The sequence below is a fragment of the Tursiops truncatus genome, chromosome 5 (assembly GCF_011762595.2).
Source record: "Tursiops truncatus isolate mTurTru1 chromosome 5, mTurTru1.mat.Y, whole genome shotgun sequence".
In the NCBI taxonomy this organism is placed as follows: Eukaryota; Metazoa; Chordata; class Mammalia; order Artiodactyla; family Delphinidae; genus Tursiops; species Tursiops truncatus.
Genome location: NC_047038.1, coordinates 74665737 through 74678223, shown reverse-complemented (window position 1 = coordinate 74678223; position 12487 = coordinate 74665737). Strand labels below are relative to the sequence as shown.

Below are 12487 nucleotides of genomic sequence, written 5' to 3'. Positions count from 1 at the left end.
TCTGTTTTATATTTTTGCCTGTTCATGTGTTAGCACATACAATATGTATTGTAAAGAAATCATTTCATTCTAACAAACTACTGAGGGGAGATTTTAAATATAGTTAATTATCTATGAAATGTCCTCTGCCTACTTATTGATGAATATATGTACAACTGACAAATTTCATGAAAATAGTATCTGTTAGACTAATAAGGAAATTACCTTAAAATACAACACGCTGATGATATTGCTAGTATCACTGAAAATTCTTCCAGTAGAGATACAAAAATTACTTATTGATATGAATTATATACTCAAGTCCTTGATTCCCTCATTGTTTAATTATGATAGCTGAAAATAACTATACTCTCAAGAAGCATTTGCACTTACTTTTACTGTTGTTTGATTTGTAATGCCCTCATTTTCTCTTCCAGGAAGAATTCCATGGTCCTATTATAGACCAAAGTAGAGGATTCTTTTTATTCAGGGTATGCACATACTATATTTTTTAAAAAATCAATCAACATTGAAAAATGCTTTCACTGTGCATTTCTTTACATTAACTCATAAGTTTTAATTAAGTTTTATAGTTTATCTAAAGATATTTGACAGCAAGTGTTACAGTCTGAGATTCACTTCTGTCGCCACCTTATTGCCTTAATATCATGGCATCTCTGATCTCTTCTCTAATCCACTATTCATGTTTGTAAATACCCCAAATGACATTCACCTATTTCACAGTTTAGTTCCATAACATTTCATGTAGGAAATGAGTGTCTGAAAGATGTATTACTCTTTAAGTTCTAATGAAATATTTAGCTAAAGAAATATTAGCCAATGAAATATTTAGCTAAGCAATTACAACTTTATTATAAAGTCTAAGGAGAGCTACATGGTAAGATTTGCATTTTGGAAACTAATTCTAACAATAAATTGGAGGAGAATGGACTGAAAGAAGGAGGAAAATAACAGATATAGATAAGGAAGAAATAATACCACTCAACGAGATCATTAGGCTGCTTTCTATGAAAATTAACTTCTCTCCTTAGTTACATTGATTTGTTTCTCACTTATTATTTTCCAGCCACGCAATGGAAGAAGGTCAGAAGGTTACATTTAAAATGGTATGTGCATCACAATTCAACCCAGTTTGAAAATTTCTGTCATTTTCAGATCTTCACAAGTTAACCTATGCTCAGTTTATTTCTATTATTTGATTGCATGTGTACATTAATATTCTATATAAATACTGCAAATATAGAGGCTGTGAGGACTTCATATGATGTAAAATGCTAGTATTTTAGGGCCAGATTTGCTTTGCCCATGTCATGCATTCCTCACACTATGTCACAATAGTTGTCATCAGTTTTGCAGACACTGACCTAATCATCATTTACTGTGCAAGTAGAATGTGTCAGGGATCATGTTCTTATTTTGGTAATCAGTGTCCACAATAGTGGGCCATAACTTACAGACTGGATGCATTTCTGACTTCCAAATGACCTATATTCAAAGATTCTTTATAAGAGCTGTGATTTACCATTTCCAGAGAACTAAGAAAATGTGGAAAGACATGAAAGCATGACTTCTACTTTGGGACTCCCAGAGTTTCCACCTCAATGCTGGAGATACAGTAGACACTTAGTAGCTATTGAATGGCCCTACACATTTAATAAATATGTTAATCTTAATATCTTATTAGGCTATGAATTTTAAAATTAAATGCAAATGCACATTGATAAATTTACACCACAGAAATAAAACTATATTCTACTAACTGTATGTAATCCTCAATGCAGATTCTATGCTGAACATATTTTTGCAAATATTTCATTCATATAATTTATCTCAACCCTTTAATACATACATATTTAGCTTAAGAATGTAAAATTCTTAATATTTTCTCATAGAAACGAAAATCAAAACACGTTATTTCCAACTAAAGAAGATAACACCAAAATTATACAATATCTAGAAAATGAAGATAATGAAAACACTACACGTTAAAACTTATGGGACTCTGACAAAACCATATTTAGTGGAAAATTTAAGGCTTTAAACACTATCAAGCAAGAAAAAGTGAGTGAATTAGGAATTTGTCATTAAGTTAAAAAGAACAACAAGGTGAACCTCAGGAAAGCAGAGGAAGAAAATTATAAAATGAAAGATGAAATTAATTATAAAATAGTAGAATACAACAATTGGTAAATAAACCAAAAATCTTATTCTTTATAAAAAATGAAATAAACTATCCTAATTTTCCTAGCCTAATCAATGAAAAGAAGAAACCATAAATATACAAAAATACAAATGAAAAGAGGGAAATTAAAACAGATACAGAAGAAATGGGAATCATAAGAGTTCTTTTCAAATCTCTGTGCCTATCAGTTTGAAAACCTAGATAAAATGGAGAATATACAAAACAGTAGACACTACCAAAATTGACCTCAGAAAAAAGAAAAAAATATTCTAAGCATACTGATGGCCTTGGAAAAAAAATCGAGAATGTTATCTAGAAACTCTCCCCTCAAGAGTACTAGGACAAGGAATTTCGGATTTTTCTAGCTCAGAGAAGGAAGAAAAATTTCAAAATATTTTTATGAAGTCAGCAAATACTAATACCAAAACCTTACAAAGTTAGCATAAGAAAGGAAGCTGTAGGTCAATCCTGTTTATAAATATCAATGCAAACATTTAAAAGAAATATTAGTAAATAGTATTCAGCAATACATTGAAAGAATTATATGACCCCATGAAGTGAAGTTCATTCCAGCAACTAAGATGGTTCAATATCAGGGAGTCTATGAAAATATTTTCACAATTAAAAGAAAAATTATACAATCAACCCAGTACAGGCATACCTCCATTTTATTGCGCTTTGCTTTATTGTGCCTCACAGATATTATGTTTTTTACAATTTGAAGGTTTGTGACAACCCTGTGTTGAGCAGTTCTATCAGTGTTGTTTTTTCCAAAAGCATTTGCTCATTTCGTGTCTTATGTCTCATTTTGGTAATTCTTAAAATATTTCAAACTTTTTCATTATCATTATATTCGTTATGTTGATCTGTGATCAGTGATCTTTGACGTTACGATTGAAATTGTTTTGGGGTGCCATGATCCACGCCCATGTAAGATGGCACACTTAATTGATAAATATGTGTGTTCTGACTGCTCCACTGACCAGCCATTCCACGGTCACTCTCCCTCTCGTCAGGCCTCCCTATTCCCTGAGACACAAAAATATTTAAATTAGGCCAATTAATAATCCTACAATGGCCTCTAAGGTCTCAAGTAAAAGGAAGCGTTACACGTCTCTCATTTTAAATTGAAAGCTAGAAATGGTTACGCTTAGTGAGGAAGGCATGTCAAAAGCCGAGATAGGCCAAAAGCTAGGCCCCTTGTGCCAAACGGCCAAGTTGTGAATGCAAAGAAAAAGTTCTTGAAGGATATTAAAAGCGCTACTCCAGTGAACATGTGAATAAGAAATTGAAGTAGCCTTATTGCTGATATGGAGAACATTTCAGTGGTCTGGATAAAAGATCAAACCAGCCACAATGTTCCCTTGAGCCAAAGCCTAATCCAGAGCAAGGTCCTAACTCTCTTCAATTCTGTGAAGGCTGAGAGAGCTGAGGAAGCTGCAGAAGAAAAGTTTGAAGCTAGTAGAGGTTGTTTCATGAGATTCACGGAAAGAAGCTGTCTTCGTAGCGTAAAAGTTCAAGTTGAAGCAGTAAATGCTAATGTAGAAGCTGTAGCAGAATCCAGAAGATCTAGCTAAGATAATTAATGAAGGTGGCTACACTGAACAACAGATTTTCAGTGTAGACAAAACCACCTTCTATTGAAAGAAGATGCCATCTAGGACTTCCAAAGCTAGAGAGGAGTCACTGCCTGGTTTCAAAGCTTTGAAGGACAAGCTGACTCTTGTTAGGAGCTAGCGCAGCTGGTGACTGTAAGTTGAAGCCAGTGCTCACTTACCATTCAGAAAACCCTAGGGCCCTGAAGAATTATGTTGAATCTACTCTGCCTGTGCTCTAAAAATGGAAAAACAAAAGCTAGATGACAGCATATCTTATGCAACAAAGTTTATTGACTATTTTAAGCCCAGTATCGAGACTTACGGCTCAGAAAAAAAGATTCCTTTCAAAATATTACTGCTCATTAACAGTGCATCTGGTCATCCAGGCACTCTGATGGAGAGGTACAGCGAGATTGTTTTCAAGCCTCCTAACACAACATCCCATGGATCAAGGAATAATTCCTTCAAGTCTTATTATTTAAGAAATGCATTGTGTAAGGTGATAGCTACCATAGATAGTGATTCCTCCAGTGGATCTAGGCAAAGTATAATAAATTGAAAACCTTTCGGAAAGGGTTCATCATTCTAGATACCATTAAGAATATTTTTGATTCATAGGAAGAGGTTAAAATAACAGGAGTTTGGAAGAGCTGATTCTAAACCTCATGGATGACTTTGAGGGTTCAAGACTTCAGTGGAGGAAGTAACTACAGATGTGGTAGAAATAGCAAGAGAACTCGAATTAGAAGCGGAGCCTGAAGATGTGACTGAATTGCTATAATCTCATGATAAAACTTTAACAGATGAGCAGTTGCTTCTTATGGCTGAGCAAAGAAAGTGGTTTCTTGAGACGGAATCTACACCAGTGAAGATGCTGTAAAAATTGTTGAAATGACAACAATTTCAATGACAGAGATTTAGAATATTACATAAACTTAGTTGATAAAGCAGCAGCAGGGGGACTTCCGTGACGGTCCAGTGGTTAAGACTCCACACTTTCACTGCAGGGAGTGCAGGTCCGATCCCTGGTGGGAGACTAAGATCCTGCAGCCTAAAAGAAAAAAAAAAGCAGCAGCAGCAGCAGCAGGGTTTGAGAGGATTGACTCCAATTTTGAAAGAAGTTTTACTATGAGTAAAATGCCATCAAACAGCATTGCATGCTATCAGAGAAATTGTCCCTGAAAGGAAGAATCAATCAATGTGGCAGACTTCATTGTTGTCTTATTTTAAGAAATTGTCACAGTCACCCCAGCCTTCAGCGACTAATACCCTGATCCCTCAGCAGCCATTAACATCTGGGCAAGACCCTCCACCAGCAAAGAGATTATGAATCTCTGAAGGCTCAGTTGATGGTTAGCAATTTTAAGCAATAAAGTATTTTTAAATTGAGGTATGTGCATTGGTCTTTTTAGACATAAAGCTACTGTGCACTTAATAAACTATTGTATAGTGTAAACATAACTTTTATATGCACCAGGAGACTAAAAAATTTGTATGACTTGCTTTATTGAGATATTCACTGGAACTGAACCTGCAGTATCTCTGAGGTATGCCTGTAGATGCTTTCAGTGAAGTTCCATGTCAATTTCTAATGTTTTCAAAGAAGATCCTGTAGAAAGAGATGAATCTTTATTAACAATATTTATATAATGGTCTGAAACAAAGTCAGTAGAAGACTTGATAGTAAAACATTTTAGAGTATTTCTATTAACATCAGAAACAAAACAAGGATGCTCTGTTCTCTTTTATTTCATATAGTTCTTATGCATTAGCCAACTCAGACAAGAAAGTAATAAAAGATACAAATATTGGAAAAGTGAAGAAAAAATTTTATGTTCTCATGGGGCATAATTATGAACTTGAATTTTTAAACTATATTTGGTATTAACTCATGTTTCAACAAAGGCTTGTTATGTTCACATCAAGAATATGAGCAGGGCTTCACTGGTGGCTCAGTGGTTAAGAATCTGCCTGCCATTGCAGGGGACACAGGTTCGAGCCCTGGTCCAATAAGATCCCACATGCTGCAGAGCAGCTAAGCCCGTGAGCCACAATTACTGAGCCTGTGCTCTGCAGCCCGTGAGCCACAACTACTGAAGCCTGCGTGCCACAACTACTGAAGCCCACGTGCCTAGAGCCCGTGCTCTGCAATAAGAGAAGCCACTGCAATGAAAAGCCCGTGCACCACAACGAAGAGTAGCCCCTGCTCGCCACAACTAGAGAAAGCCCGTGTGCAGCAACAGAGACCCAACGCAGCCAAAAATAAATAAATAAATTTATTTTAAAAAAAGAATATGAACAATCATATTCCTAATTTTTCTTGTTTCAAGGAACTAAGAACAAAAAGTTAATGGAAAAGAACTGTATTTTATAATATTACAAATGTTGAGGCATTTTATAAAATGTGAACAAAAAATAGTTTAATACTAAATGGAAAAAATGTTTGATTTTAACACTAAACTAAGTGTTAGAGTGCTCATAAATCTGAAATGGAATTTAATCCATGATTTGATCATGTTAGCAAAAAGTTCTCTCTGAAACTGAGAAAAATAGCTTTATTTGGATTGTTTCCAAAATTAGGGCCCACATATACTAATTCACTCAGGATTTCATTTTATCTTGTCAATAGAGAAACACTTCAATAATTATTTTTCTTTGTTTTTCTCATCTGATTATCTGAGATCTTACTCTCTCCTGGTGACTTATATTTATTTAGACTATGGTTAGATATAAAATAGGATGATTTAGTCACAAATACATGAGGAATAAATGCAACATATTCATAAATCTTATTGGCATCAATGAGCTTTAGGAAACTACTTTTATACAGTTAAGTAATTTTTGTAAAACTTTGGAAAATACTGGCATACAGAATAAGCATTTCATCAGAGAGAGATTAAATGATAATTAAAAATATGCAGATTGAAGTATAGCTGAGAAATACCTCAGATGTCAATTTTATCATACATGACAAAATATTTATAGAAATGTCTATATATAAAGGAAGTGTATATAGACTTGTATATATGCTCATTATATACATGCATTCATATACCCATTTATACTTGAATCTAAATTCAATTTTTTTTTAACAGAATGCCAACTATTTTCTGCAGAAACAATGCTATGGAATACAAGATGTACTGACATTTTTTTCTTCTGAAAAACAATCCTTGCTAAGTTTAACATGTTTGAGAATCCCTGTGTTGTAAGCATTCTCAGTAAAAGTTGATTGAGATTGAAATGTTTAATTTGTTGAAAATTTAAAAAGCATCTTAAAATATTTTTTCTTAGTGTTGTAATGATAGATAGTGTATAATAAAGCTGTGAATAATTATGTTCCTTAGATCCTTGAGGCTATTGATGGTACTCATATACAATGCTCTTTTGATATTTTTATTAAAGGCAGTCAGTAGAACTGAGTTTTAATGAGCGAATTTAGTTTATTCTATTTGGATTTCTTCAGTGACAAAATCACCAGCTCTTACAAAATACCAGGATACCAAATAGCTAACAATCTTAGAACATGAATACCAACTAAAACTATACTAGTTGGAGGATTTGGCCATGATCCATCCAATATTCCAATAAACAAGTTCTGATATATACACTGTAAAATAGATGTCTTATTGCTACTAACATAACAGGAGGCCAGCTTTTTCTACCAAGTAGTAGTATTAAGTTTATCTTTTTTTTTATTGGAATATAGTTGATTTACAATGTTGTGTTAGTTTCTGCTGTACAGCAAAGTGAGTCAGTTATACATATACATATATCCACTCTCTTTTAGATTCTTACCCCATATAGGTCATTACAGAGTATTGAGTAGAGTTCCCTATGCTATACAGTAGGTTCTTAGTTACCTAGTTGTTTCACCTTGCAGCATCTGAAAGGCAACCAGCCTTGTCCAAAAAGAATGCAGTCTTACTGGTAGAGAATCATGAACACAGTGGGTGAACTTTTTACATCAAATCAGTGTCTAGTGGGCACAATTAACCTCATATGGATGTTGAGATTCTCTCCCTTCAGGTTCCCCTGGGTTTTCCCTTCAGATTCCCCTGGATTTTCCCTTCTGACCTGGCCTCTTGGATAACAGCCTACTCTACCAGCCGGTTGCTGGCGGATTAGAGAAGGCTGGCTCTCTGTGTGGATAGGATTAGTTCTTACATTGTTCAGAGTACCTAACAAGCCTTTGTCTTACTAATGATGACCCCTGATTATAGCTTAAATTATGCCTTTTTCTAACAGAATCCCTGAATTTCACTTCTTGTCAACCCACGTGAAGAACATGAGAAAGAAGGAGCAGAAGAGAACAAAAAGTGTCTTCTTTAAAAAAATGAATTGCCTAGATGAGATGCAGACTTGAGACAGAGAATGTTGCCAGAGCTGCTCCAGGTCTTTGCTCAAAACCTGCCAACCCCCACTTTTAGCAAGAGTTAACATAAATCTTTAAAGGGTCCAGAAATAAAAAAGGAAGCTACAAACAAACAAACAAAAACCAGATGGATCCAGCTAGGACCAAGATGGTGACAGATCTGACCTCCAACAGACCCTGAATCTCATTATATGCTGATTTTACTACATTTGCATATTAAATGACACACCTACTGGTGGCCAAGACTGGATATTAAGGACCAAAAAAGGATAAAAAAGGGTGGCACTCCATTCCCTTGGAAAAAAACTCTGCCTCTTCCCCAGGAGACTAATGCATATGCCTCCCCATCATTAACCTCACTCCTCCTCCCTTTGTCTTTACTCTTTAAAATTAAAGCCCTCTGGACACGTGGGCAAGAAGTAGATCTGTGAACTTAGTTCCTGCTTCTCCATTCTTTGGCCACTGAATAAAGCTTGTGCTGCGTTGATCTCAGCTTTGGCTTCATTATTTGGCTGCTCGAATGTGAATGGAAAAAGAACCCTCCCCCCGCCAAGGCAGAGAGCCATTGCCCAGCTAGGGGCTGATCAGGGTCTATAGGACTTAATTCTGTAACAAAAGGGCTCTAAAGCTCTAAATGCATAGGCAGTGTTAGCTAGTGCTATGCACAGTAATTCAACTAGCCTGGATTTTAGATTGTCAAAATAAGAAAGGGAGTTGACTGCTAATTCAAGTAGCAGCTCCCAGGGCCTGTCAGGAATCTAGAGAGACTTGGGCCGCTTACATTTTGGGGGGCTCCCCTGCTATTAAAAAGAAGAAGGAGAAGAAGAAGAAAGAGGAGGAGTAGAAGGGGAATGAGGGAGGAAGGGGGGGAGGGGAGAGGAGGAGGAGGGGAATGAGAAAAAGAAGAAAACTTAACAAAACATGGTTACAAAAATAGTGTGATGTTTTAAAATATTTTATATTTAATATTAATATTTTACACACAAAACAAAACATATAGGCTATTAGGAGTGTACGATTTGTATTAACTGGGCACTACAGACCGAGTAGTCCAGTGCTGAGCCCAAGTTTAAAACTGTGTCACTAAAAACACTTTTTCTTCTTTTCCAAATCTTTTCGCATCTTTGTGACCATGGGTATAACCTTATTTGGCAATAACATCATATGTTTTCCTCATGTTCCTGGCAGCTCCCAGTAAACACCCTTCCCTTCAACTAAACACCAAGGAACCAAACTGCCTAGGTTTCCTACCTAAAGTCTGAGCTTCTGTCTCCTAAAGCAATGGGTTTTTAAGGTGGTGGCAGAGAGCCATTTGAGAATCTGATGAAAGCTCTGGTCCTTAAATACCCCCCAAAATTTACACATACAACACAATTATGTGTGCACCGAGGGCTGGGGCTAGGCACCCCCTGAAGTCCATCCAAATATAGGCTATGGGTTCCACGTTAAGAACTTCTACTCTGAAGAGTTCTCTCCCCAGGATTTTGTTACTTCTCCATGAAGACAGGACTCAGGGATTGAACGGTGCCGGAGGCACGGAAACAACGCGTGATTTTGGAGGTGGTGGAGGGAAGGGTGGGAGGAATGCCGGCACCAGTATCGTGAACGGAAGAGGCGCTGCTTGGGATAAATGCCCAAGACCAGGTGCGTCAGTACCCACAGCCACCTCCTAGGCCACGCCTCCGCGTTGCCTGGCAACAGAGCTGCGCCAGGCGCACGTGCGTCAGAGGCCCTTGTTCTCCCGTCTCCCTCCCCGTGGGCAGTGGGAACAGCTAGGACCTCGGCGGGCTCCCCTGTGGCTTCGAGGGGACGTCGGAGCCAGGAGTCCCCGCCAGGAGTTAGACGACACCGGCGTGTGAGGGGCGAGGCGGAACACCATGCAGGTGGGAGTCGCAGCCTACGGCGAGCCTGGACACCCCGGCGGGGTCCCTGGCTGGGCCTGAGGATGAGCACGATGGGGAGGGCGGCCTACAGGGGTTAGGTTCTAACATTTGTTTTCAGCTTGCGTCTCTGTCACGATTGGAGAGAAATTCAAATTACCTCTAGGATAACGCTGTTTTTTCAACACTCAAGAAAGACTTCCGTTTGTCGCTGGAGAAAGCCTTTGGATTGCGTTTCACACCTATATCCTGGAAATCTTACTGCTGCGCTATTTCTGACTTAAGAAATAGACCGTCAGCTTTAGCCCAAGTGTAATTAAATTTAAGTATCCTGCCCCACTACATTTTAAAAAGGTCAGAGAGGAAACCCTAATAAGTCGCATCTGTCTTGAGAAAGACCAGCTGTCCCTGGAGTTTCTCCTACCTGATCACAAAAACTCTGTTAAACTTCCATTAATTCGTAAGAAGGTTGCTCCTCTATCTAAAGCTGCATTATTAAGCAGAAGGCTGTGCTTTTATTTCCTTTTTTTAATCAGAGTAAAATTCTCATTTCCAACTTCAGAAAAGCTTCTTCCCACCTGCTATCTCAGATTAAAACCACTGTGATTTTTCTAGTTTTACATATTTAATTTTGGAAATCGTTTATGCTGTATCATTTATTAGGATATTTTGAACACAAATTACATATAATTTTAAAGGATATTCCTTTTGTGTTAATAATAGATTCCTAGCAAGTGCATTTTATTCCCTATGTAAAAACATTGCAAATTTTTCCTGATTTTTGTCTGCTCTTCAAGAAATAGGCTGAAATGTAATTGAGAGTAGAGACGACAGCATATTAATCTTTGTTCATTTATTTATTCATTGATTTATTCAATAGCCAGTTTATTCAGTGCTTATGTGTAGTTGTGGACTTGTTCTGAAAGAGCTTACTGTGGGGGAATAAGAGAGAGTCAGATATAACTGTCATGATAAATGCCATAATACCTTTATCAAATAGATTGCGGTGCCTATTTCTACTTCTCTTATTACAATTTCATAGATAATTTCTAAAAGTGAAGGGAAGATCAGAGTGTAGAGCATTTACTATTAACTCCCATTGCAACTAACTCCCAGATCAGTTAAGGAAGAGCAGTCACGGAGAGGTATGAATAAAACCATAAGTATGTGATATCATGAATATCAAGAAAGAGTGTTTTAACAAGAAGAGAATGACACACTCTCCCCAGTTCTGCCTAAGAGATCAAATACAATGAAAATCCATTGAAAATAACAATGTGGAGCTCATAGGTGAGCTTAGAACAGTTTTGAAAGGGCTGTTGGAGGTAGAAGCCAAATTGGAGTAGGTTGAAGAGTGAATGGGAGGTGGAAGTGGTTACAGCATATATAGACAATTATTTTATGAAGTCTGAGTAGGAAGGAGAAAAGAGAGATAGGGTGGTAGGGGGTGCAAAGTGCAGGGAGGGTTTTTTAAAAAGGTGACTGCTGGATTTTCTGATAATAGAGGGCTCAGTTATTTGGACCAACTCTCCTGCTGAATACAAGTAAAAATGCTGGCTAGAATGTAAAACCTATCTCCTTAAAAGCATCAGAGATAACGTGATAGTAAACGATGAGACCAAAATCAAAGGGAAAGTGGAAAAGCAGGTGAATGGATTTCCAGAGCTTTAAAGCCAGTTTTACCACAAGGCCATCTTAGCAATCTGCAGTTCTTCCCGGATGTAATCACTGGGTGATGAGGAATCAAAGGGTATGGTCCATGAAAGCATGGGAAACTAATAGGAGTGTGAACCAGGTATAAACCCATGTCTAGAGGAATTCAGGGAAGGTCATCTTGATGCCTAGTGGAGCAGGGGAGAAAAAGAAAAGCAGTACAACCTATCCCCAAGAAGGTGTGGCTCAAGAGAGCTCTCACATAGATTGCAACCTAAGGCATATTGTCTGGGTGATCCAACAAACTTCAAACTGTGAATTTGATATAAATTAGTTATATACTGTAGTGCTCGTAAATACCTGGAAGAAATAGCAAACCCTCGTGCAGGAAGACATCTTTATGTTAGAATTCATGGAGATAAGTTTTCAAGGACATCAAGCAGAAATCAGTCAAAAGTAACCAAGGGAACAGGGCACAAGGGAACAGGGTACAAGGGAACAGGGCACAAGGGAACAGGGCACAAGGGAACAGGGCACTATGAGTATGAACCAACAAAAACAGACTTGCAGAGACTTCAGTTATCTGAATGATCAGAAACAGGTATAAAATAACTATGCTTATTATGTTTAAAAAAACGAAAGACCAAATTGAAATTATCTTCAAAGAGTAGGAGACTGTAAAAAGTGACCATAAAATTTGATGAAGACATTTCTATACACTACACTGAATAATAAGAAAGGAAATTAAGAAAACAATTCCATGTATAATTGCATCAAAAAGAATAAAATACTCAGGAAT

The 12487-nt window shown here is 37.1% G+C and overlaps 2 protein-coding genes across 2 annotated transcripts in view; both read left to right on the top strand.

The window, feature by feature from the left end:
* The window catches only part of NMU (neuromedin U), a 239055-nt gene extending 230415 nt beyond the window's left edge, over positions 1 to 8640 (top strand). Inside the window, exons 14-16 of the mRNA XM_033857063.2 lie at positions 417 to 470; positions 1067 to 1106; positions 8029 to 8640. Coding sequence (XP_033712954.1) covers positions 417 to 470; positions 1067 to 1102 — 90 coding nt within the window. The 3' untranslated portion in view covers positions 1103 to 1106; positions 8029 to 8640. The remainder of the gene's footprint in view (positions 1 to 416; positions 471 to 1066; positions 1107 to 8028) is intronic.
* A 1240-nt stretch (positions 8641 to 9880) lies between these two features.
* The window catches only part of PDCL2 (phosducin like 2), a 47480-nt gene continuing 44873 nt past the window's right edge, over positions 9881 to 12487 (top strand). Inside the window, exon 1 of the mRNA XM_019928034.2 lies at positions 9881 to 10038. Within this exon, the coding sequence (XP_019783593.1) occupies positions 10033 to 10038 (6 nt within the window). The 5' untranslated portion in view covers positions 9881 to 10032. The remainder of the gene's footprint in view (positions 10039 to 12487) is intronic.